Genomic DNA, 26,613 nt, shown 5'->3' on the forward strand with positions numbered 1-26,613 from the left:
ATTATATATTTAAAAAATAAAATTAATAAATAAATAATCATACATTATAATAAAAATATTTTCATCATTTTTTATTATTTTAAAATTATTTTTTACCAATAAAAAATTACAATAAATCATAACAATAATTTCTATTTTATTTTATTTCATCAACCAAATTACATAATAATATTTTTATTTTATTATTTTCCTATCTTATTCTATTCTTACAAAGTCCCATTCTACTCAAAATCCCTAGTATTCAAAACACTAGCATATTTACATTCCTATAGTTTCACAAGAGGTTTTACGTTGTTCTCTTCTCATCCGTCGGCACCAAAAGAGTTGGCATGAATGAACAGGTGATACTCGATTGTATGTGTTCGTCTAGCCTGTGCTCTCAGCGGGCTGTGATGGAAGGAATAACACCACTGATAAGATCACTTCCTGACACATTCGATGAGGAGACATACGGGTCCCTGGTACTATAGGATGAGGATGATGACAATGACTTGCCAGATAAGGAAATTACTTCGGAAGAAACGGAATCAGTCTCTGGCATCATCTTGAGCATGTATTCTAGCTCCCTGACCACATCCAACGTCGATGGTCGCTTCTCTGGCTTGTCATGGCAACAACTGAGGGCTAGACCTACAAATCTCTCAATGCATTCAGAAGGATAAGAACCCATTCTACCGTCTATTAGAGAGAACATCATGCCTGACTGATGAGCCATATTCACCTGAAGATTGAGTTCAGATTAAATAAGAAGCTTTAAGGAAATACAAGAGAGGAACGATAAGATTGACCAAAATTGTAAAATGTGCAAGACAAATGTTGTTGCAGCTTTCAAACAAGATTCAGTTAGGAATATAGAGAGGACTATGCAGGAGAGTACCTCCCGGACGATGTTTTTGCCATGTGATATTGGTTGCATACCCGTCAACAGCTCCATGAAAACAACTCCAAGGCTATAAACATCACTTTTGTCAGTCAACTTATGGGTCAGAAAGTATTCTGGATCCAGGTAACCCTGCGGACAACGAGAGCAATAAATAGTAAAAATTCAGCAATGCAATATGGTGACTAACATGTAGAAGTTTATGTCTAAAAGAAGGGGACCCGATCTGCACATGGAAGTCTATGCTTAACCGATAGTGCAACTGAAATCTAATCTCTCTGGAAGAAAAAGAATAAACTTCACTTCTGAGTTTAATGTACCATATATCATATAATTTTCTGTGACCAGATTAATCCGACAATTTTTCCAATAGTTTCATCCTACAACGAGTCAAATATAATGTATAATGAGATGGCTTTTAACCATGTATCACTGACAACTCCAACTTAAGTCTAAGACAATCTTTCCTATAATATCTTTGATGAGTCCCGCTAAACAGAGCCAAACTCACAGGTGTTCCCTTCACAATTGTGGACACGTGATCCGGCACAGTCCCCTCATCTTCCAGGACTGGAGCTAACCGTGAGAGACCAAAATCAGCAACTTTTGCATTAAGCTTGGAGTCAAGAAGAATATTGCTGGCTTTGATATCTCGGTGGAATACAGGAGGATGTGCTTCAGTATGGAGGTAAAGAATTCCCTTGGCTGAACCCAGTGCAACACGTAATCTCATTCCAAAATTTAGGGTTTCTTTAACTTTAGCTGCATATCAAGGTTTACATCAATTTTATGAGCTAAGAAGAGATTTTGAAAACATATCAGCATCAGCATATTCACGAGCCAAAAGATTCAAAAGAAAATTGATTCATACCGCTTGGATATTTGACCTAAAATCTCCAGCTCAAAGAGCTAGGTTTGAATTTCCCCACTTCAAAAATAGCACATGACAAACTATTTGGTTTTCCCAAATAAACAAACACTTCAAAAATCTAGTCCAATTCTAAAATGAACTAAGTGTAATCTTTGTATGCTAACACCAAAATTTTTGATAATTTGTTAACACTTCATACATAAAGTAGAAGTATACAAAATAAGGAGCATAATATAAAAATTGAAAGGCAATAAATCCTGAAAACTTCATACCAGAAAGCCAGTCCCTCAAGGTGCCATTGGGCATGAACTCATATACCAACATCTGCAAATCCACCAATAACCCAAAGATATGAAGTACATCTCTAATTAAGTCAGACCTTATATACCTAAAAACTGATGAATACCCTGCTTAGACCTTTCAAAACCACTTCATAAGGACACAAAAAAATGTGCATGCACACCCCCTGACCCACACACACAAGTGACATAATACAGGTATTTATTGGTCAGGACCACAGGAATATACCTGTTCCCCTTCTTCATCACAGTATCCAACCAATGAAACTAGGTTACGGTGATGCAACCTTGACAAAAGCTTTATCTCTGTCAAAAATTCATTTTGTCCCTGCAAAGATCCTACTTCTGCACGTTTTATGGCAACAACTGTTTTATCGGATAAAGTTCCTTTGTACACTTTTCCATAACCTCCTTGCCCAACTTGAGTTGAACTGTTAAAGTTGTCAGTAGCAAGAGCCATTTCTTTAAATGTAAAGTTTTTCACCCCATCAATTTTCATAGAAACCCTTGACGCTGCAAAGTGAAATAAGAAATTTAGACTCATTTTCAGTGATACTTAGAGACTATATTATGGGGACAAAGAAAGACTTAAATAGTTATATTAAGGAGCTTACAAAAACGTTTTCTTGACATTGCAAGCTGGTGTCTAGCATGCCTTCTTGTTATTAGAATTGTTACTACAGCAGACAGTGCAACTGCACAGGCAACACCCCCGCCTACAATGGCTAGCAAAGTGCCCTTCCTAATACCCTTACTTTCATTCTCCGAGTTCCCTACAGCAATAACAATCAAATAAGGCATCATTAATAATAATGATAATAATAATAAAAGGAAGAAACTGTCATAGAACTACTATACACAAAATTAATCTATCAAATAGCTCACTGTTTAATTCTTAGAATAAAATGATATACATCCACCACATTTCCTAGTTACATTCTAGCTCATTGTACCCAAGGACAGGCTTGCTTTTCTCAAATGTGTACCATTTAACATGCCAAAGCAGCTTGATTTTGCTCGTATTGGTTATCTCATTTTGTACAAATAGATATTCTAACAATTTTTATACCAATTTGATTTCTATATATCTAGCAGAGCACTCTCAACATAGTTAAAAGTGAAATTCAAGTTCTGTCCTAAAAGGTTCAAGCCTAAGAATATACAGTTTTTGGTGGCATTTATTTATTTCAGGCTAGTAATAAAAACCAGCTTCTCAATTACTACTCTACCTTGTCATCTATACATAAGAAAGCATTTTATTCCATTAACTACTACAAGAATGCAAGATGAAATACATACTCTCTTCATAAGGTCCTAGTAGAGTGAAGTTAAGCAACTCATATGGTCCAAAAACGTCGTTACGATGAAACTTCCATGATGAATAAAAGTCTCTGATTCGCTTAACTTCGCTATTATCAAAAGCATGTGAGCTTTTATTATCGATACTAGGAAAAAGCTTCAAGTACATCCTTAGACGTCCTTTTTCCCAAGAGTATGTACCAATTGACATTTGATATAGGCTTAAGTTCAAAGAACTAGTCATGTACACCTCAAATGGCTGGATATATGGAGGAAAATAAGAAAAACTAGGGCTCTTCAGACGATATCCAATTCTGAGAGGTGCTGCACAGAAACATGGCACAGGAGATGCTGGGATATACTCATAGAAACCGTCTGTAGGGCACTCTTGAGTTCGGCATTGCCCTGGTGAGTTGTTTAAGTATGTAGGCATCTCTCCGGATTCAGATCCACAGAACAGGCTTAAATTCAATAAGTTTGCATTATTGCAGACAGGATTGCCTCCAAGCCTAAAGAAAAACTGCTGAAACTGTAAGGATTTGAGAAATGAAATTCAAGACAATGCATGACGAAGGATGACCTTTTTTTATTAATGCGCCAATTATTTTCATTACAACTGAAGGTGAGAAAAGAAAGAAGAGAAGGGAAATAATTTAAACGTGTAAGTGGGAAAAGAGAAAATGTGCTATGAGCCTAAGATGTAACCCATTAAACAAGACAATGCATGGAAAAAATATTTAAGAAACAACATATCCCGTCATTTTCAATTATGAGCCGTTTCTTCTGTAGGTTGTCTTAAAATCTTAACATCTTTCTAAAGCATACATAAATGATACAGGATAAAGAAAAGCTGACTGAAGAATTAAATTATCTCAGATTTGATTTAATCACTTTGATGTATTGTTATGGGTTTTATTGTAATTTCTAATATGTGGAGTACTTTAGGTTTAGCTTATAAGTAGATATGTTGTTTAAGTTTTTGGTGGTTAGGATTATGAATTTGAGATTTTGGAATATTGACTATTGAGCTTTTCCATTCTCCTGTTTTTTTTATCCCCTAATTTCCTTTGTCTCTTCCATTTCCCCTCTAATTTTCCGTCCTATCTGTATCCTAGGTCAATAAGTTTAAACATCTATTATTTTTAATCAACCTTATATTACCTTGAAAATTTGGTTGTAAAGGAAATAAATTAATTGTGCTACATGTAATCTCATATGACAAATCTCATAGCTGCACATGGTCTTGCTCATACAGCTTTTGATTTGTTTTAAGTTCATAATCTACAAATTAAGCAAGTTGATAATGGGATCTATTGACCATTGCAAATGGCCACTTCTATTACCATTATCATTAAAGAATTAATGTAAAAGGCAATGAGTTTTTTTTAATTAGTATTTTGTTATTTTACTATAATACATAGGAGGCTACCGCATTGGTAGACTCTCTACTTCTCATCTTCAATGTATTCTCTCTTTCTCTTTAAATTAAGATGGTATCAAAGAAAACACAATCCCCACCTATTGAATCTCATGTAGTACACTTGTCCTACCTATGTGTGAAATACATGCCATGTGATAGTTTGTTGTCTCTACATGAAAGGGGAGTATTAATGGTGATAAATCCCACGTTAATTAAGTTTTAGAATATCTTGACTTGAGTCCTTCAACATAAGAGAGCCCTCTTTGCTAATTGCCAACTGGTTTAGGTTGCATTGCTCGTCATATATTTCATATGACATTCGAGCACATAGGAACTCCTATGAATCAGATCTTATATATTAATATGCTTCATAATAGAATTTGACATGGTATCAAACTTTTATTTTGCAGTAAGTGTGTTAGCCAACTTTTGGAATCTTGAAAACTGTAATAGGGATGCTATTCTATATATCTAAAGATATCCCAAAAGTGCTCCAAGACATGGCCTACTTTAGAGAAACCATGATCATCTTCAAGGAAAGGGTTATTCTGATACAGATTGTGTGGATCCCCATTTGAGATCTACCACTTACATATTTTTGTTTGTTGGAAGAAACTTAGAGTATAGGAAGAGTTAGAAACAAATAGCAAAGAAGTGTTGATAATGAACCATAGCAAACACCACTTGTGAGTTGGTTTGGTTGAGAAACATATAGGAAGAGCTCAATTTTAAGCAATCAAGTCCTATAACTCTCATGTGATAATCAAGCAGTCATTCATTAATTATTTATATGGAAATTTTAGTAAAACATTTGGAAAATCAAATGCATAAAAGGAGTTGTGTGAAAAGAAAGATTTATGTAAGTCTATAATAAATAACTTTGAAAAGAACTCAAAGATTAATGAAAATGTTAATAAGAAAAATGAAGAAAACTCTGCGGGCTAGGAAAGAATTATAGAAAGACAGCATGGCCATTTAACCCTCCCCCTCCCCATCCATGAACCCAAGGGCACAATAACAGTAAAACTGTTAATTTTTAGGTATAGTTTACTCAAATTTTCACTTTACTAGCAAAACATATTTTGATAGATATACCAACTAAAAACAAATTAAACAATTAGTTGACTGAGGCTAATGCATGATTCCAGAGATATAAGAAGTTTACCTCAAGGTAACATTCACCGGAGGATTTAGATGTCCTTGAATGCTTGAGAATGAATTGTTTCTAAGATCCCTGAATTTTGAATGTGCAAAGAAAGGAAAAATATTATCAATATATTCTATTTCATAACTACATTGCTTTGCAATGTGCATGCATGAATACAAAGCTCCTCAAAGAAGTGTAATGGTTTATGGTTAATGCGAGTTCTCTAATTTCAAGATCTTACAACGTAAGTTTAGCACTTGTACTGAAGGACATATTCTGCCAAATGTTGGTAGGGACAGGACCTGTCAGAAGATTGTTCTTGACTGATCTGCAATAAACCATCATTTAGATTCTAGACTCTGCAAATATATTTGCCCATTAAAGTCACAAGAGCATCATATTTAGATATTAAACAAGCATCATTCCATGATAGGAAATATATAGCAGTTTTCATATGTATATAGATTCTTACAGTTCCTGAAGTGAAGGAAGGTCCGAGAAACTTCCAGGGATAGATCCGTTTAGCTGGTTATCTGAAAGATCACTGCCATTAACAAGAAGCAATTTTAGGAATTTGTCTTCATTGCGTTTTGATATAATAATCAAAAGGACAAATTTCAAAGATTAACTTATCATTCGGTTTAAATATGAGGCAATTGGGATATCCAGATTGAAGCAGTTGAAGATTGACAAGAGATGCTTTATTTATTTTTTGAAACAGAACAATTGATAAGTTTAAATTGGCAATTTACTTACATGGTTGTCATATTCTCTGAAAGCTTATTTGATAGTATGGGTCCAGTAAGATTATTCCAGCTGAGATCCCTGGCGCATAAGTGCAGAAACAAGAATAAGACTTCTGAAAGTCTTATTGCATAAAATAAATGCAGCCCATTAAGGTAAATATTAAAGACCTCACAATAAATTAAACAGTAACCCAGACATACAGATATCTAAGGCTTGATATCCTGCTAAGATCAGGAACTGCTCCCTGCAAGCTGCAATTTCTAAGACTTCTGAAAGTTGCCACAAGAAATAAAATAGCATCAGCAGTCTTGAGCAGATAGGTGCAAAATATTGCTTGTACAATTTTTTCCATTGTATTAAATACGAAAGCAAGACAGAATTAATCACGAGAGTGAAAAGTAGGTTATTTCAACATTAGACTTGATGTATTTCTATCTTAGGAGCAATTCCATGGTCTTTATGATTTTTCCTTTTAAATCCTAATGACACAAAATGACTACCTTTGTAAGCATCAGCATTGCTACTACTTCACTAAATAAATGGCAAGACTAAATGGTTTACTAACACTCACAATTTTGCTAATCTGGAAAAGTTCCCATAAGAAGCTGGAATATCAGAGCCATTGAAGTTGTTGTTATCAAGCTGGCTGTGGTTATGAAGAAAACAATTAATGTCAAGAGAATTGACAGCAATCTAAGAAGAATGACACATGCATGCTTATCAAATTATGCTATTTAAAACTTTAGTAAATGGCCAGCACTTGGTATGATAAGAAAAAGGAATTACATCAATAAAGAAGCCAGTTAAACCTGGAAGATAATGATCAATAACTAAATCACATAATGGGGAAGATGATTGAAGGGAAGAAACATACAGTATGGCCAGATCTGGTATGTTCGAGAATTCTGGTGGGAGATATCCAGAGAAGTTATTACTATCCAAAAGCCTGCGGAGAATCAAAATTCATATCACCAATCACTCACCACAAAATAAAAATAAAAAATATAGATAACCATGCAAAAAATTCAGAAAAAGAAAACCACATATGTAGGAGAGCACATTTTATATGAACTTACAAGTGAACCAAAGTGGTTAACTGAGATAGCTCAGGGGGAATTTGACCACTAAGTGAGTTGTTGTTGAAGTGGCTGCACATTACAAACAAGCAGATAAGATACAGAGAAAAGTCTTAACCTCCTTGTTAAGTTAAAATAACATTTAGCTTGTAGATTCACTTACAGATGTTGCACACTGCTCAAGTTGGCATATGCTTTTGGTATTTGGCCAGAAATGTTATTCTCATCTATTTGAAGTCTATTCAGATTTGAGAGGTAGCCAAGTTCCTCTGGCAAAGAACCCGATAATTTGTTTCCGTTCAAGAGTCTGCATACATAAATGCCATGCAGAAAGTTAAAACCAACAATCACTGTCAAAGAGCCATTCATGTAGATATTAGAACAACTTTGAATAAATTTCGCACCATAAATTTAGTCATGGGCTTATATTGAGACAAGAATAGAATTATGAGAAAATTCCTTTTTCTGTCAAGTATCCCTTCTGATCCATCTAAAAAAGATGTTTGCGATTAACTAAAATTCCTTTGTTGAAGAAGAAGGAATAAGAAGAATCCAACTTACAGGAGTCTTAAGGTACAGATATCATCTTAAAATGGATATTTGTGATTAACTAAAATTCCTTCGTTGAAGAAGAAGGAATAAGAAGAATCCAACTTACAGGAGTCTTAAGGTAGAGATATCACCTTAAAAAAGATATTTATGATTAACTAAAATTCCTTTGTTGAAGAAGAAGGAATAAGAAGAATCCAACTTACAGGAGTCTTAAGGTAGAGATATGTCCTATCTCCTTAGGTATACTGCCAGTCAATTCATTCCACATGACATCTCTTCCAGAAATAAAAGAAAATTGGTGTTAGCCTCAGTGGAAATTGATCAGGAATGGTTAAGATATATTATATTTCTCAACTCACAGTGATCTGAGATGAGAAAGTTGGCCAAGCTCAGGTGCTAAAGTTCCAGAAAGATTCATATTTAGTAGCTGACTGCATCAATTTACATAAGGCAGTTAGCAACAACAACTGTACATGTCCAAGCTTTATTGATAATCAATAAAATGAATAACGCCGAAAAGAAGAGCAGTAACCCTAATACAAGTAGATGTGGAGAATGAAAAGATTGGTAAGAGAAAGCGTACAGCTCCTGAACATGGAAGTATCCATCACTCCCAAGATTATCAGAACATATAACTCCAGTCCAGTTAAATGTGCAAGGATCCCCTTTTTTCCAATTTCTGAGATTCTTCATGGGATCAACTAATTTCTCCGTCACTGCCATCAAAGCACTAACTGCAATTGGAAATGAAACATATGCTTACTTGAACATAAAAGGGAATTTAGCAATGTAATAGTAGTAACTAATAAATTCCTGGCTGCGGCTTCAAAATTAACATTATTAGTCAAAAGCAAAAACATGCATTTCACACCAAAACATGCTTAGATGGGAAGGGAAGCAGTACAAATTAGCCTTACCCGATAGTACGATCCAAAATTCTATTATAGCAGAATCAGACAGAAAAGAAATAAACTCGATACCAACTTGATACAAGTACTGTGATAGGATTGTTACTCTTGCTATTATTGTTATTTGGACAAATTGGTTATTTCATATATAATCAAGGTCAGCTATGATATTTGAGACCCTATATATACGCGAAAGTTATTTAAGCTGCACCCAGCATAAAAGGTGTTGATATAGAAATTTCTATGTGTTAGATTACAGCAGCCATAAAGAAAAGACGTAGCTTTTAAGATTATTGTTGGAGTTATGGTCGAAGAAATTTTTTTTTTTTTTTTGCTTTTACTTTTGAAGAATATATCGAAAATTAAGAAGAAGCAAATGATGATTGGTGAGAAAATCATTTCTCACCTTCGGAAGGATCTGTTATCTGTGCAGCAGCAAGGAGCAGCAGCAGACAACAACACCACAGCCACAGGCCGAGTATGCAGTCGCTCACTCTCATCATCATCATCTGCCAACTTCAACTAATCAAATATTGAAAAAAAAAGAAAAAAAGAAGAAGTTTCCCAAAAAATACTATGAAATTTCTATCTCTTACTACTTTCTCCTATTAGGTTGGGAAAGGTAGAAGGAAGGAAGCAGAGGCAGAGGAGAGTGACTAAGATGCGGATAGCGCTTAGTTTGAAGCAGAGGCAGAGGAGAGTGAATGAGATGCGGATAGCGCTTAGTTTGAAGCGTAGCGGCTACAGCCTTGGCGTTCGGAAAAAATCAATTTGAATATTCATGGAGATGGAGAAAGCTGTTGACTTTCCGCTCTCAAAAGCATTGTCGTCATGGTCCGTTCATCGACATTTCCCCATCAACTGCCTCGGAGATATGGACAGAACCCGTTTCGATATCTTTTCCGTTCTGTCCTCTACCTGCTCCCCCTCGACTTCCTAGGACTAACTAACCAACCATTATGGTTCATCAAGCGCGCGTGGTGAGAACCGCCGACTGGTTTGAGCCTGGAGCATGGGCGTGAGATGCAATGGCGCGTGATATGATAGTTTCTTTCGCTTTTGTAGAGTATAGGACGTGCCTTCTTGGACGAGGACTATAGGTGCAACGTGGTGGGAACGTTTTAAATTTGCTTGGAGAATCGAATCCAATGGCATCGAAGCGTGTAATATTGTGGATTGCGATGCATTTGACAAATACGAAATTGTACTGGTACGGTAAGTCAAGATCAAGATTATATTTTTTGGGCCACTTGTTGAGATGAGATTATTATTATCAATTGATTATTTAAAAAAAGAAAGAAAAAAAAAAGCAACAAAGAAAAAAGACTAATTATGGTTTGTCTAAACTTTGCCGGATGTATCAAAGGATCTTTTATGGGGTTTGATTGGATAGGTACTATCAAGATTGATGGTACGAAATGATATTCTAATGGTTTGCAAAGTGTTCTTTTGACGGGAAGAGAGGACGACTGGTAATAAGTAAATCGGACTGTATTAGAGGTGATAAAGGTTGAAATAGTTATTGAGGTGTAAGTGTTCTGATAGTAGACGGTGAGAAATAACAAGGAAGGTAAAGAAAACGGCGGAGCACGGCGTATGAAAAAGGTTGAAAAAAGAGAATATTTGGAAAACTTTGAGAATAATATCTATTGAGGTTTTGATTATTTTCTAATTGCTTCTCAATTTTTTAAATTTTTATATTTATAATAGTGGGTAGAAAGAAAATATTGTTAAAAGTACGTGTTTAATTATAGAAAAATATATTTAGTATGAGAAAAATATGTTTGTTTTTATTTTGAGAATAACATATTATGTAAAAAATATATTAAAAATCAATTTATTGAATGTTAAGAGAATGAATATGTAATTGAATATTGAGAGTAAGTTTTGAGTAGTGAAATAGTAATACTTAATAATATATTTATATGTATTTTTTTAAAAAAAATAAAGATATAACTCGATAAATCTTGTTACTCTTTATGAGTTATTTTTAATTTCTCTTTGTGACATGATTGTTCCACGTTATTTTTATACCATAAAATAATATTTAAAATTAAACATATACAAAGATGAAATGCACAATTTCAATATATACATATTTATTTTATTTATAATATACATAGTTATCTAGTTTCCGTTTCTCACGTGAAAACAAAGCCGTAAAGACAAGTAAACAGGGGGTAATAAACAGCCTTCAACACGAATTTTCTTCAGGATTAACTGATAAGAGCACATCTGATTCATGTGTTGAGTAAATAAGGGTCTGGTGGCATGGCAGGCATCAGCGAGGCCTGATGGTGGGGATTACACCGCTAATAAGTTCACTTCCTAAGATTTCGGTGGTCCCTTGGGAATTCCTGCCAGAGTAGAGAGGCGATGAGGCATACCCTGCTGACATTCTGCCTGCAGAGGAGGCATCTGACCCTGTTGGAATCAAATCCGACTCCGGAAGCACTGAACATAAGTTCTCTAACTCTCTCACAACTTCCAACATCGTTGGTCGTTCCTTGGGATCATCCTGGCAACACTTCAGGGCCAGTGCCATAAATTTCTTGGTGCACTCAGAAGGGTATGAACCCATGCTCTGGTCTATGATGGAAAACATCAGTCCGGATTGACAAGCTCCATAAACCTGCAGTAGATGTTTTACTGGAAAGGTGTTATTATTTGATAAAAGAAGTCTCGATATGTTTATTTATCAATGATTCAGCAGAGGAGAAGATTTTCTACTTATTAGAATGTAGAGTTTTAAGCAATAATGAGTCGCATCACAGTGTTTGTAACTATGTTGTTCCATTAAGAATGTTGAGATGAATTAAGAGAAAGAATCAGACAAGGGAAAAGATGTTTCTAGGAGGCATTTTAAATTAATTCTCTGAAAATGTTACAAAACTCAATCACCAAAATCAATCCCATATTTGCAGGAAGTGATTTACCTCTCGGACAATGTTTCTCCCATGAGAGATAGGCTGCATCCCTGTCAAAAGTTCCAGAAACACTATTCCAAGGCTATAGACATCACTTTTCTCTGTCAACTTGTGAGTCAAGAAATATTCTGGATCCAGGTAGCCCTGTACAGGAAAACAAAATGGAAGTGAACTTCATTATAATATTGCAAGGAAATAATTAGCCAACAAAGCAGCATAAATATTTGACTGCAAGCAAGATCTCATGCATCAAATGATGGCTTTAATATTTCAAAAATTTATGTTCACAAAATATAATTTTATCTTTACTAAGCAGTCGAATACATAGCATTCAAACACTCCTGGATATGTATATCTTTACAAATTTATGCTAGTTTGCTTGTGGGGAATGTGATATTATCACAAAGTTCTTACTGGTGTGCCTTTCACAACTGTGGATACATGAGCTGAAGCTCCTTCAGCATCTGGCACTGGTGCAAGCCTTGAGATTCCAAAATCAGAAACTTTAGGATTAAACTTGAAGTCCAGCAATATGTTGTTTGCCTTAATATCCCGATGAATTATTGGTGGGTCAGCTTCATTATGAAGGTAGAGGATGCCTTTGGCTGAACCCAATGCAATACGCAATCGCAGAGGGAAACTCAAGGTATCTCTGTATCTATCTGTGATGTTGCACATAAAACAATGTAAAATTTTGCAGCAATATACGGCAACAGTTAAAATCACTGAACTGGAAAGGTTTTCAGCTTGAAGGTACCAGACAAATATCAAGCTGAAGTCAAACAGCATGTACAATTGGGAAAATTATCAGGAATTTTCAGAAATTAAAACAACAACAAGAAGAAGAAGATAAAGCATTATACATTTGAAAGAATCCACCTGTACAGTTTAACCAAAAGAAAAGGTATTGCTGTATTTAGCATGCAGTTTTATTCTAAAATCCACTTGTGGGGTAAAAGTTTGTATCCCATTAAATTTTCATTGCTGATCCAAATAGCATAATTCAAACCATCACACAACTATATATGCCCTTAATATGAGATAGAACATGAGAAATTTACCTGAGAGAAGATCATGGAGAGAACCATTGGGCATAAACTCATACACTAACATCTGCAAAGAAAAAAGCCAAGCATTATCTATCTATATATTTATTTTGATGCAGATATCAGGTATTTTGAGAAGGTTGCTATTTGTTGTAAATGCATCTGACTTAAGCTGAATTGGTATCTTTTAGTACAACTGCACAATAAATTCAGTATAATGTATAACTTGCATAATCAGTCAATACGATTGAAGCAGCATTAAGAGGATCTGTAGGGAATATTTGCAGCCTTGAAATGTAAAACATAATAGATTTATCCAGTTAAAAATTAGTCAACATAGTCGACAATAGTATATGAGCAAGTATGCAGCAAGATTATTCTACATTTATGAGAGGCATTGGTGATAGCTCAAGTGAAATTCCATGGGTTAGCTATTTATGCATGGGCTTTTCCCATGATTTTCTGTGACTGGTTTTCCCTTTTTTTTCCCTCTCTTGTTAAATCTTTGTTTCCCTTTGTATTCTGTTGTATTAATTTGTTATGTCATGCTCTTCCAAGAAATGGAAGGGACTGCAGTGACTGCACCTGCTCGCCTTGTTCGCTACAATATCCAACCAAAGAAACCAGGTTCCGATGATGTAACCGTGACAACAGTTCTATTTCAGTTATGAACTCTATTTGACCCTGCAAAGATCCTTGTTGGGCACGCTTTATTGCTACTACTGTTCCATTAGCCAAAATGCCTCTGTAAACCTTTCCATAGCCTCCTCGACCAACTTGAGTGGTGTCAGAGAATCCGCTTGTACCTGCTTCAAGTTCTACAAAGCTGAATTCCTTAACACTTTCAGTTCTGATTGGAACCTTAGCAACTGCAGTGGGAATAAAAAAGGAACAAGGAGGAGGATTAATTTTAGAATGATCATTGCCTTTATATATGGCAAGAGATGATAGCCACGGCAGATGAGATATTATATGTGGACTTACTTGACTGTTTTTTTAACACTTCACGCCGGGATTGAGTGCGCCTTTTGTAGAAGAGGACCATAATGGCCAAACATATTGCTACTACAGAGAATATGGCCCCTAAGATTATTCCGATTAGGGCACCTTTACTTAGTCCTGATTCCAGAGGCTGGAGTTCAACTGAAATAACAATAATCGGTAAGCAAATTTCCACTAAAGAAATGCAGAATACTTGAAAACTACTGGAGCACCTTGTCCAACACATAGAATCTACTAGACTATTAATCAGAGGATTAGCACTGGGAAGGGAAGAACAAAAGACAAAAGGATTTACTCACATGCCAAAAGTAGAGTAACAAATCAACATGCATAATGTTCATTGAAAAGGTTTCTGACTTCATTTTCTACTTTCTGTTTTGTTTTCTTTTTCTTTTCTATTCATGATTTTTCCCTAGCCCAAGTTTTTCTTGCTGAAGGGAATCTTATATTTGTATCTTTAAGATAATAATAAAAAAGATTTACATGGAGAGTACTAATGAATAGGTAAGACCCTGATAAGAGGATCCTTGTTCTTTCTATACTAATTTATATGAGAAAGTAGAAAACATGCAAAACCTCCTATAAAAGACTCCTCATTTCTTAGTTGAGATTTATAGAGAAAGGTAGGTAGCCAAAACGTTCTCCTGTTGTATGGAATGTGCTATCTTCAAATGATAAAGAACATATTGGATTTGCAATACATGATCATATTAGTACGAAGTGAATGTGTTTTTGATAGTTATGGTATCTTTATGCCTCTTGTTTTCTGTTTCTCTTTCTTTTTTTTTTTTGGTAACAGCAAGGGAAAAACAGGTTTGATAAGATGTTTTTGTTTAAAGAAAAATGAAAAAGAAAAGGGCACATTTATGACAATTATTAACAGTCTCAGTTAGATCTCAAAAAATGAAATTAAACTGTAATTGCTAAATGAAAAAGATGCATGGTTGAAAAAGGAAAAGAACAAGGAAAGAAAGAGACAGTACCATTAGAATAAGGTCTGAGGAGTGTAAAGTTGAGCAGCTCATATGGACCAAAGGTGTCATTCGAAGGAATTGCAAAGGTAGCAATCATGTCTCTGATTCGTTGGATCTCACTATCATTGAATTTAGCAGTAGTATTGCTAGATTGAGGGAAAATTTTTAAATACAGCTGTAGCCTAGGACCCTTTTGCCATATAAATGAGTCAACAACTAGTTGATAAAGATCCAAGCCAAGACTGGCTGTTATGTACAACCTATATGGATTGGTATATGGACGAAAATCTGATATGGTAGGACTTCTTAAACGTAACCCAACTCCAAGAGGTGCAGCACAGAAGCAATATAGAGGAGATTCTGGGACATATTCAAAGTTTTCACTTAGAGGACAGGATTGAGGTGGGCAGCTGTTATTAGAGTTACTTGAGCTTCCAGGTGCAAAATCATCATCTCCAGTTGTAATTCCACAGAATTGGGCTATGTTTAGTTGATTTGCTATGTTACAGACAGGATTGCCCTCAAGCCTAACAATCCAGGAAGCACTAATCAGAGATTATCAAAGTATTTGCAGTTGTTATGTTACATAAGTATAATACATACTTTTACATATCCAGAAAACTAAAAACAAAAACAGAAACAAACACATTACATGTACTCTTTAAAACCAGGCTCACCTAATTGTAACATTTGAAGGAGGATTTATACTGCCTGAAATATTTGAAAGTGAATTGTTCTGGAAATCTCTGCAAGTAAAGCATATGCAGAGAGGATCAGGTATGTGCACATGAACTTGGCAGGTCCAGCAAGTCAGCCACCATGCTGGATATACTTAATCACAATAGCAAAAGATGTCATATATCTCTCAACAATATCCTGCTTTGCTATTTCTTCAAGAAAACTTTTCCAATAAATGCAGCTGAAAATGATGGCATTCTGCCCCAATGACTTACATGATAAGTCTTGCTGCAGCAGTAAAATTCACATTTTGCCAAACAGTAGAGGGAACATCTCCACTTAACAAATTGTTTTCTAGTGACCTGCCACACAAGGCAAGCTTCATTAAGTCAGTTTGTCGTACTATCATTCAATTTCAATAAGATATGAGTAAATTTCTCAAATATTTTTGAAAACCACAATAAAATAATCCAATCAACATTGCTGAAACAAGTTATATGAAATTCTTGTGAAGGAAATTGGAAGTAAAAACTGAAGAGTACTTCTTACAATCTCTGAAGATGAGGAAGGCCTGAAAAGTTTGAAGGGATAGATCCATTCAGCAAATTGTAGGATAGATCACTGCACATTTAAAGAACAAAAACGATGATGACTCATTTTATCATATAAATGAAAAAGAAAATTTGTAAATGGTACCAGCAACTAAAATTTGTTTGTGTGTGCATATGTCAGAGAGAGAGAGAGAGAGAGAATTGAGTTTTAGTGACTTTGTATATCAACAACCCTTACATAGTTGTGATGTTATCAGAAAGCTTATTTGTTGGTATCCCTCCAGTAAGGTGGTTATGGCTCAGATCACTGTAATATGAACAACATAAAAAATTGAGATATACTCAAATTTGGTAATCTGGGAAAACGTTGCTTAACTTGTTTAAATCATCATGCATACAAAGCAACATCAATATCAAAGGTCAAGTGTACAAATTAGCAGTATTTCAATATGACTAGCTTTATTTCAACAATAGAACAGTGGCATTGGTAAATGTATCAACACACAAGTAGACATGTTACAAAAGAAAGCAATTAGAACACTCTTAAAAATGCTCAAACACTTACAGATAACGAAGTGGTTGAATACTACTGAAATCAGGAATAGCTCCTTGCAAGTTGCAGTTCCTAAGACTTCTGTTGAGATGAATGGAATAAAATAACACAGAAATTTAGCAGTTTGGAGACATCATAAATTTAAAAAGAGGGACTGTAAAAGCCCACGCTACAACTCTAACATTTGACTAATCTTGATGTACTTTTCCCCTATCTGAAAAACATGTTTGATGGTATGCTTTGATAGGAAACCCTGAATAAACTGAAATCAATAGAGAGGGAGAGAGAAGCTGACAGTTTCACCAGCTTGGACATGTTGCTGTAAGAAGCAGGAATCTCAGTTCCACCAAAATTGTTATTATCAAGTTGGCTGCAATAAAAGGAAACAGTAGTATGAGAATTAATCATAATTCCATTGAAGGAAACCATAATTATTTCAAAAGACAGCAAAAAGACGGAAGAACTTTAGGAAAAATTGTGTCACACCAGATGATGAAGCTGTTCAATCAGCAGTCAACTAATGTTTAGTAAAATTTCACAGGTTAACTCATTTTACAAGAAAATGGTCATCAATAGAGATGCTTCATTGCATCAAGGTCATTAGTTCATTTGGATGTATCAAAGGCAAATAGGATAGATATAGCAATAGTACTTGATTTCTTCTCCCAACAAACAAAAAAAAAATTATTCTTCTTGTACTTTGTATTTACATGATATTAGTTAATTTTGAACTAAATTGCTGATATGCTTCATTCATTAGCAGCAAGATCCTAAAGAAATTGCTCAGGGACCAGCACTCAAAACGTTGATATTTTTAACACTGGTAAACGAGAAAATCTAATTGAAGTTAAAGATAAGAATACTTTTTTTAAAAAAAGTTTTTAAGAATACTTAAAAGGAAAAGCATACATACAGTATTTTCAAGCTTCGCATCTGTGAATATTCTGACGGTAGATACCCTGATAAGTTATTATTGTCCAACAGGCTGCACATCCATGGATATAAATCTCTGATGTTATTCTGTTAAAAATAACATCTGTAATGCCATTGAATTATTACTGAGCTTACAAGTGTAGAAGTTCAGGCATGGTGGAGAGCTCTGATGGAATCTGACCACTAATTGAGTTGTTGTTCATGTGACTGCAGTTAACAAAATGCATAAAAGATAAAAGATTATTAATGCAATTACTTCCTAATAAAAATGTATTTACTTTAGTATTATCTACTCACAAGTGCCTGCAGCTGACTAGATTTACAAAAGATTTGGGCAGTGTTCCTGATATCTGATTCAAATCCACCTGCAACATTAGTAAGTTAGGCAGATAACCAAGCTCGTCGGGTAAAGATCCAGAAAGGTGATTTCCACTCAAAAGCCTGCAACCACGAGTAGTCTTGTAAGCTTTCTGCAATCACTTACTTGAAAAATTGTCATATTTTTAACAAGAAATATCTTGCTCTGTTCTTACAATGTATCAAAATTAGAAGGAAAAAACTAGAAGAAAACAAAAGAGAGAGAAGCAAATCAAGAACCATTTCCCAGTGATTATGTAACCATATCTATCTCCAATCAGATGATAGATGAATTCACAGAATTACATATGAATTTACTTGCACATAATAAAATTTTTTAAGAATATTTAAGAATAGAAGACAAGGCTCATACTGTAGTATTAAACTTACAGAAGAATGCTGATGCCTCATAAAGAAAAATGCCAGCTAGTTTTTGAAAGTAGTGTTCCTCATTAGCCTAAGCCACAGTGTCATTATGTGCTTGAGTTATGATTTTTAGAAATGGTAGCGGATAAAGTCTATGGTATTCTAATCAACCATATAATTCATACCAGTCACCATCTGCCAGCACCCTCTTTTTTCTTTTTTTGGATAAAAGAAATAATTCCATTAACCAATACCAAAGCAGGGAGACCTGCAACTGCAGAACAACTCGCAAACAACTACTAAAACACAGAAACAAAAACTATCTAAGAACCAAAAAAATGCTGACTAATTTCCCAGGAGAATCTGCGATCCACTTGAAACCAGAAGCTTTACACCTAACAGAATTAACTATTAGCTGAAAAGCTTTAGTATCAATCAGACAAGAATGTTGATGAAGCATGCAGTTTCTTACTCTCCAAATGTGGTTGATATAAGCATTCCCATTTGCCAATATTTGTGCATCATGCATTATAGCCTTCAACTTGTACAGGGAGATATGAAGTTAATCTATAAATTCTACTATCCATTAACTGATTATAAATCATTATGTTTGTATCTTATCGGAAAAAAGAAATATCTGGCATCCCAAACATATAAACCTGCCTTTATACATGTTTTGACACTAGAAGCATTTTGTCTTGCTAAGCACAAAATTTCTTTCCAATCTACAGAACAAGTGAACAAGCTAGAAATTTGTCAAGCAGGTTGCAAGGAAGAAATACCATTGATAAAGTTTTTGGTAAGAAAAACATCCTTTTGTTACTTTCTGAATATGAATTACTTACAGGAATTTCAAAGATTTTATATTGCCTATCTCCTTTGGTATGCTGCCAGTAATATTGTTCCATATAAAATTCCTGCTCAAAAGGAACGAACAGAAGCAATAAGTTATTGATGATGAAGCAAGAATTTGACAATAGCTCAATGAAAGACAAGGATGAAGACTTAATATCCCCACCAAGATCAACCTAGAAGATAATTGACCTGATACCACTTACAAAAGAGTCAAATTAGATAGTTGGCCAAGTTCAGGAGCAAGTGTTCCAGAAAGATTCAAATTTAGCATCCGCCTGCATAACAGGAGAAACCAGGCAAAAATAGAAAAATATTACCCTGATATAGTTTTGAAAGATGTATCACTAAAACATACCATCCTAAGTCTCTATCATTTCTTTAATGTTAAGATTATCATCGTCAACCACCGCCAGTGAAGAATCAAACCCATGGGAATCATTTCCCACTAGTGATGTAAAGAATACTAGCTCAAAAATTAGTGCAGAAGAACAGTTCCAGAGGCCAATTAAGTCTACTGACATCACTCTCTGATTCTTCTACTGTTAAAAAGAATGGACTTTGTGGATCGATCACCTTAGCCACTTCAGGTGCATATTCATAGAAAAAAAATTACGTCTTATAACAAAAAAAAAACATGAAAGTGACAGAGTGAGGAGAAAAATGCAACATCCAAGAAATCATTCAATTTTGAGATTATTAACTCCCACAATAAAAGTTGTTGTCTTGTATCCAGGATAAACATCTTCACTCTTCAATCAAGTGCACAGTTCAACAAGGATATTGCAAAACAATCATAAGTCTGATAACGTAGACATAACATTTCAAAGACGAACTTATAAGAACCAAAGTTAGACATAAAAATAAATCAGAGTAATCAGCGAGCAATCAGTGAATAGATGAATAAGCGTACAATTCTTGAACATGGAAATAACCATCATCTTGATTCGTGGTGCAGATTACCCCGGTCCAGTTTGACTCACATGGATCACCTTTTTTCCAACGTCTGAGAGTTTTTCCTGGATCTTTGAGTTTACGCCGAATAGCATTCAGTGCATCAGCTGTAATTCAACACAAACAATCATTAAAAAATGATTAACACCACAACAAGATGAAGAACCAAATTGTCTCTAGAATTTGTCATAATTCTTTTGCTTATGAACGGAGCACAATCAAAGAATTTAAACCAAAACAAAACTAACCGTCCGATGGATAAGTAAGCTGTCCTGAAGCAAGAAGAGCAAAGCAACATGAAACAAGAACAACAACAATATTTAGTATCGCCTTTGCCATCTGTCAAACATACATGATCAACACAAAACATTCTTATGATCAGTACAACTGTAATGAAAAGAAGCTCATTAAAATCTATATGAAGAAAAAAATTCAATAAATTACTTCATAAAACAATTCAAAACGACACATACATTATATTGGTGTAATAATTTAAAAGAAAAAAAAAAGGAACAAAACAAACTTAGCACAGCAAATATAACAGCAGAATAGCAAAATAAAGTGTATAATGCATGCCATTCTTTCTAGGAACCACAACAAGACAGTGTTAATGCATGCAAGAGCTAGCATTATTTACACATAAAAATGTTAGGGAAAAACAAAAAGAACAAACTGAGCAACATATAGATACATTAACGAGCTACAAGAATGATGAAAGTTAAACCTTGATACAATGCGAAGGCAAAGATGTAAAGCAGGTTCTAGTTCAAGAGGAGTTTGGCAGTTAGTTTATGCTGACAAGTGGGTATAAAATGAGGGAGAGAAGCATTTTTGGATGGGAACATCCTATGACTAGCGAAGGTCAGAAAGGACGATTGGCTCAGTACAAGTACAATGCTAGCTGAGAACATTCTTGTGAAATATCAGGTCAAAAAAGAGTAGGTAAAATGGCACTGTCCAAGTTGGGAATTTTAAGATTTAAATGTGGCTTTCAAGCACAAGGACTTCGTCCTTTCAAGCTTAAAAAAGCTAATAGGATAGAGAAAGGTTAATTTCTTCAAGTGCAAATCCTTTACTTCAACCCTTCCTCGTGACGCTTATACTTGATATTTTATTTTTTCCAACAAGAATGTGTATAATAAAGAAACTTTGCAATAAGTCAACTTGTTACTGCTTTGCTTTTTTTTTTTTTTCCTGCCGTCTTTCCTTAATTTTAGGAAAGTAGAGAGCAAGTAAACGAGATAATTCATGTTTTCATGTTTTAATCATATCGTGTAAATATAAAATATTAATATTTATGTCTAAACACAGATACATTTAATAAATATATAAGACGACACAATATAATTAATATATTTATTAGATGTATCGTGTTAAATTTTATATGATACGATTAATGTAATTAAAATTTATATTATTTATAACTTGTTTACATAATTGATACAATTAATACATTTAAAACAATTAAATTAAGATATGGACAATCAAAATATAATTTTAGTATTTAAATTTATAATAAAAAATTACAAATATCACACTAAATATCAAATATAATAAAATTTAACATCAATAAATCTAATTAATCATAAAAATATTCTTATTTATATAGATTAATAAATGAAACTTAATATATAGTAAAAATTATCTATACGACACGTGAACATGACTAAATAAATAAATAATAAATGAGTCATTACACGACAAGTGAACATGACTACATAAATGGATAATAATGAATCACAAGTTATATAGATCACAATTTTAGACACATCTTAAACGAATTAAGCGAGTTTGATATGATTAAAATACGATTTATTTATGTTTTAAACGTATCGACACGATTAATATACAAAACACGATGAACTTAAACCAAACTAGTTTAAATCCATGTGGTGCTGGTGTGGTGTTGTATACAAAATTACCATATCTAGAAAGGCGCAATTCAACACTCGAAAGTCGTAATAATCATGAGGAAAAACTGGAGTTGAAGAGATTGGCAAAGGTTATCCCTAAACGCTGAACGATCAGAGATGAATTGCCAGATATTCATAGCCAGAAGCCGGAACACAGATTCAGCCACGCATCTGTCGGTTGAAGTCGAAGAGGCAGTTCAATCCTGTCCATTTCCATCCTATTTGTGTAATCAAGAAGGGGGCGTTTACTAAAAAACAAAGGGAAAGTAGACTTTCCCATTCATTCCTTATCTGATCCTATACCAATTCCAAATGTCAAGTATCAATTCAATGGCAATAAGACAACCACGTCATCATCATAAACAAAGGAATACTTCTTCGTACATATATTGCAACAATCTTTGGCGTCTTCCTACAGCCAATAAGCGTAAACTACCTTGAAGTGCTATGAACAGTTACTTGCAATTTTCAATGTCCGTTCATTCGACAACTTGGGAAGTTAAAACCCACACGTATGTCCTGTCCCTGGGTCAGTTCTAGCTTGGAACAACCTCCAATTTTTTTCTATTACAATATACTTAAATGGGTAGAGTGAAGGTCAAACAAACTCCATTGACACAGTAAATATGCACCATATAATTAACAAAACTCTACACTTCCAAATTGAATGAGTAAATGAAGTCTACCCAAGAAAAAATTTTGTTAAGAAACACTCATCACCTAATTTCGTTGACAATTTTTACCATTAGCAAAATCAAGAGCAAACAAGTTGTTCCTTGTTTTCTTAATTTCACTCTTTTAAGGCAGTCTTAGCTATTACTGCTCCACATAATTTGATGGTAAAATTGACCACACTACCACATAATGCATGAAAGGGTAGCTGCAGTAATACAATTTGGCTATGAGATAGCAACAGCATAATGTGCTTTTAAATGCAAATTATTCAAATGTCAACAAAAGAAATATATAAATATATATATTTATTGCCACCATTTCTTTGTTGACATTGAATAATTTGAATTTAGAAGCACAGTATCCTTGCAACCAGTTGACAAGCAACAGAACTTCATACAGCAAGAATGTCATTGAGTTGTAATCAGACACCTCAAACCAACAGTTACGCCACTTGCGTGAATCACCCTTTGAATTCATGCATTTTCAGGCTTTAAAAGATAAAAAAACCCCTGATCTATTCAGTTGGTCCAATAGTGAGTGACAGAGACTAGATAAAAATGCCCCCTGATATAATTTGTTTTGCAAATCCATAACAAATGAATCATTTAGAAACAAAAAAGTATTGGCATTCAGTGTTACAATGACAAATGTATGATTAATACTTGACTTACATACAGACACCCTCCTCTAATGTCCCAAGCTCCTCTGAAGTCTGATAATAGATGAACCAATGTGATGAAAGCACACAAACAAATCTGCCCTTGTTGAAGTAAGAACTGATTCTTTTCCTCATTGAAAATGCAATTAATACCTTGGATACCAAAACATACCCTTAATGCCTTCTGGATCAGGTTCAAAACCTAAATTCCGATAAAACTCCACAACTGCGATCAAGTATAACAAAATTATTTGAAAAAATTCAACAAGTTATATACATATACACATATGACATAATTTTGCAGCAGTAATGGAAGAGTGAATCTGTTTTAATCTTTCAGATTGGAGTTTAATTTCATGGCAAAAACTTAAATATAAAGGGCGCGATACCTTGACTATCTGCGAAAAGTGTTATATTACCAATATCCCTCTGTAGAAGAGTCCTTATCAGCTTTTCAACCATGGCCTTACCAAGGCCTTGGCCCTGCATTGCATGTGTGCTATTAGAAAGCAACATTGAAGATTGCACGAAATAATTATATATGTCAGTCACACAGTTTTATTATTTTTTTAATCAGGGAGGGGAAATTCCAAATACTTAGTCTATGGATCCCACTCCAAGCATTGAAAAAGGTTTTTAATATCCCAACTACAAACTAAAAAAACATTGTTTGGATAATCAAGACCTATTCAATCTAGACTTTGCTTGATCTAAATAAATATTGCTACTTGGTTATTACTTATTCCCTAGGTCCTTCCTGACCCTAAGCAGCTGAATTCTCTAGTTTTACACGTCAAGGGCACAATCATGCCACAGTCAGATATTCCAGCAATAAGTGGATACCCTTTTTCCTCAACCAGAAAGCACAAATGCCTTATACTGATTTTAAAAGAGATCCAGTTTATTGACAAAGACTATCTATTTAAGAATGAGATTTTTGAGGATCTATCCTGATCTATTGTGTTTGTAAATATACAACTTTCTTCTCAGGAAAATAACCTTTACATACAAGATCATCATATATGCCATACTCAAGTACCTGATAGCAAGGATCAACAAGAACATCCCAGATTGTAGCATTGAATGCATGATCTGATGTAGCACGAGCCATGCCAATTAGCTTCTTTTGCTCGTCCCCTTCTGTCAAATAACTTCCCCAAGTACACTAAGATGTTTATCAATAGTTTTAGGAATAGAAAGATGGTTAATAAAAATTTACATGAATTACTGCAACTAAGTAGCAGGCATTTCAACATTAATTGCATACCTGAACTAGCCAATTTCCTAACAGAATGCAATGTGGCTACCATGTAACTATTTTTTAAAGCTGCAGCTAGTTTTGACAATGGCCTCCTCGGCCAGCCAACCTATTGAAACATGACTTTATCATTACATGTGTTAATAAATTTGACTTCTACAATAAAGGTGCAGAGTACAGCATAACTTAAAAGCAATAAGATTGCAATCAGTGTAACAGCTTACATACTCCGTCAGGCATTTTCTGGATGCATGCTAAGAAAGATCCTTACCTTATCACACAGGGCTTGAAGCTCATAGATATCCACATCTCCTCCGGAAGAGAATATTATTTGTTCAACTTCTCCATCTGGTTGAGACTTTTCAACAAGCACAAACTCTTCAGGCAATGGTTCTTCCTCTTTTTCAAGTGTGGATGGTGGTTCAATTATTTGTGTTGTGTTGTTCTTCAAAATCCTATGACAAGAAGCAAAGCAGAAGTTTTCTGCAATGAGACTAGAGAAATAAGGCAAATGTGTTGTTTCTACTGGTCCTATGGTAAAACTAAGCTACAAAATCGCTTGTAAGAAGAGGGAAAATTAACAATTGAAAAGAGAACTTGCACGCACACACAAAAGAATGGGGAACAGAATCTAGGGTGTCCAAAGAACTTAACCAGTCCCTCTTACGCTGAACAAGGCCTCATTGCCAGAATGAAATTTAGATGGGACAAAAACCCAAACTATGTTTCGGAAAAACTTTAATACTTAACAGAAAGTTCACAGAAACAGAGAGAACGGCAACAATGTAAGATTACCAATCTCAGCATACACATGCATGTGAGTGTCTATGGTCTAAAATAACAAACAAATCAAAGTACCCAGATCTAATGGACTCCCAGAAGCTAGCCTTGAGTCGACATCCCTTAAGCTTTCTGTTTGCTGCAAAAACAAAAACACGAGTTCAAATCCTAAGTATGTTATAATTCAATCTTGTCTTGCTCTTGTACAACAAAATTCTAACAAAGACTAAAAAGCCAACTCACAAGTACAACAATCCAATAATAGAAAAAGGACCACCACAACAAGGAACAAGCGGTCAACTTAATATAAATCAAACAAGCAGCTTTAAAACCCTTGGAACCAAAAGAGAAAAGAAAACCAGTCATGGGGCAGACAGTAAATACCCTTCCAAGTCCCGGGATTTAGATTTGGACTGAGAGGAAATAACAACTGATTAGATACTTGGCAATGGCAATCGTAGGAAAGAATTGGGCGTCTGCAAAAGCACAAATGAAACCCCATCAAACAAAAACAAGAACAAAAAACAAAAAATTGAAAATCATTTGAACGGGGTGCCCTTGAGTTCTTACATAGAAGACGGCGCAGCAACGTTGTGAGTAAGCATTTTCCTTTTCCGTTTATGTTTTTGGTGGTGGATAGTTCGGATACTTTCTGGTTATCCTCGCCGAGGAGTCTGCATTCTCATTGAGACGTAGACACCACGAATGCCAAATAAAAATATCAACTACTGGCCACTCGCTCTCGCAGAGCAGCCAACATTTCTTCAAATTTACCTTTTCTCCTCCTTGTTTTTCAGTTTTACATTCACGCCCCCCGCCTATCCGAATATGAATTCCCCTACAGCTGTCATGCCGAAGGCTTAAAAAGAAGTAGATGACAAATACAGGAATCTTGAAAAGATTATAAAGGTAAAAGCAGCACGCTTTATCAAGTTAG

General features: G+C 34.7%; 3 protein-coding genes across 6 annotated transcripts; all 3 read right to left on the reverse strand.

Moving 5' to 3' along the window:
* On the reverse strand, window positions 159-10,118 carry LOC18602181 (probable LRR receptor-like serine/threonine-protein kinase At1g06840). Of its 3 annotated transcripts, none has more exons than XM_018119422.1 (21): window positions 9,796-10,104; window positions 9,606-9,708; window positions 8,875-9,025; window positions 8,651-8,722; window positions 8,495-8,566; window positions 7,903-8,046; window positions 7,740-7,811; window positions 7,538-7,609; window positions 7,235-7,309; window positions 6,864-6,932; window positions 6,673-6,732; window positions 6,389-6,460; window positions 6,158-6,244; window positions 5,935-6,003; window positions 3,350-3,858; window positions 2,665-2,823; window positions 2,280-2,563; window positions 2,024-2,075; window positions 1,392-1,642; window positions 878-1,012; window positions 159-721 (listed from the first exon to the last, which is right to left on the reverse strand). In XM_018119422.1, exons 2-21 carry the CDS (start codon window positions 9,706-9,708, stop codon window positions 380-382), a joined length of 2,850 nt encoding a protein of 949 aa, XP_017974911.1. In that variant the 5' UTR covers window positions 9,796-10,104; the 3' UTR covers window positions 159-379. The 3 variants fall into 3 exon arrangements, with proteins under 3 accessions (XP_017974911.1, XP_007033464.2, XP_017974912.1); XM_007033402.2 differs by having other exon boundaries at window positions 6,673-6,741; XM_018119423.1 differs by lacking the exons at window positions 159-721; window positions 1,392-1,642 and having other exon boundaries at window positions 888-1,012; window positions 6,673-6,741; window positions 9,796-10,118.
* On the reverse strand, window positions 11,272-23,248 carry LOC18602182 (probable LRR receptor-like serine/threonine-protein kinase At5g37450). Its single transcript, XM_018119895.1, has 21 exons — window positions 22,315-23,248; window positions 20,641-20,731; window positions 20,352-20,499; window positions 19,645-19,716; window positions 19,432-19,503; window positions 18,161-18,304; window positions 17,999-18,070; window positions 17,844-17,915; window positions 17,226-17,300; window positions 16,943-17,011; window positions 16,616-16,684; window positions 16,376-16,447; window positions 16,102-16,188; window positions 15,826-15,894; window positions 15,158-15,675; window positions 14,157-14,315; window positions 13,758-14,041; window positions 13,188-13,239; window positions 12,541-12,788; window positions 12,136-12,270; window positions 11,272-11,831 (listed from the first exon to the last, which is right to left on the reverse strand). The coding sequence occupies exons 1-21, from the start codon at window positions 22,315-22,317 to the stop codon at window positions 11,481-11,483; spliced, it is 2,862 nt and encodes a 953-aa protein (XP_017975384.1). The 5' UTR covers window positions 22,318-23,248; the 3' UTR covers window positions 11,272-11,480.
* Window positions 23,479-26,592, reverse strand: LOC18602183 (acetyltransferase NSI). 2 transcript variants are annotated; one of them, XM_007033408.2, is made up of 8 exons: window positions 26,247-26,592; window positions 26,061-26,152; window positions 25,755-25,815; window positions 25,168-25,351; window positions 24,906-25,005; window positions 24,678-24,778; window positions 24,028-24,121; window positions 23,479-23,864 (listed from the first exon to the last, which is right to left on the reverse strand). In XM_007033408.2, exons 1-8 carry the CDS (start codon window positions 26,279-26,281, stop codon window positions 23,785-23,787), a joined length of 747 nt encoding a protein of 248 aa, XP_007033470.2. In that variant the 5' UTR covers window positions 26,282-26,592; the 3' UTR covers window positions 23,479-23,784. The 2 variants fall into 2 exon arrangements, with proteins under 2 accessions (XP_007033470.2, XP_007033471.2); XM_007033409.2 differs by lacking the exon at window positions 24,906-25,005 and having other exon boundaries at window positions 24,678-24,803; window positions 26,247-26,534.

Source organism: Theobroma cacao, chromosome 4 (genome assembly GCF_000208745.1).
Source record: "Theobroma cacao cultivar B97-61/B2 chromosome 4, Criollo_cocoa_genome_V2, whole genome shotgun sequence".
In the NCBI taxonomy this organism is placed as follows: Eukaryota; Viridiplantae; Streptophyta; class Magnoliopsida; order Malvales; family Malvaceae; genus Theobroma; species Theobroma cacao.

Bases quoted from the DNA above. Each gene is read 5' to 3' on its own strand.
- LOC18602181 (XM_007033402.2), bottom strand. From the start codon at position 9,708: ATGATGATGATGAGAGTGAGCGACTGCATACTCGGCCTGTGGCTGTGG. The intron at 8,047-8,494 runs GTAAGTTGGATT...TTATGTATGCAG, and splicing joins ATCTCTACCTTAAGACTCCT to ACTCTTGAACGGAAACAAAT. The intron at 2,564-2,664 runs GTAAGCTCCTTA...TTCACTTTGCAG, and splicing joins AATGTCAAGAAAACGTTTTT to CGTCAAGGGTTTCTATGAAA.
- LOC18602182 (XM_018119895.1), bottom strand. The intron at 18,071-18,160 runs GTGAGTAGATAA...TGTTAACTGCAG, and splicing joins CTAGTCAGCTGCAGGCACTT to TCACATGAACAACAACTCAA. The intron at 14,042-14,156 runs GTAAGTCCACAT...TTCCCACTGCAG, and splicing joins AGTGTTAAAAAAACAGTCAA to TTGCTAAGGTTCCAATCAGA.
- LOC18602183 (XM_007033408.2), bottom strand. From the start codon at position 26,281: ATGCTTACTCACAACGTTGCTGCGCCGTCTTCTAT. The intron at 26,153-26,246 runs GTAAGAACTCAA...GTGCTTTTGCAG, and splicing joins GTTGCTGCGCCGTCTTCTAT to ACGCCCAATTCTTTCCTACG. The intron at 24,122-24,677 runs GTACTTGAGTAT...CATGCAATGCAG, and splicing joins TTGTTGATCCTTGCTATCAG to GGCCAAGGCCTTGGTAAGGC.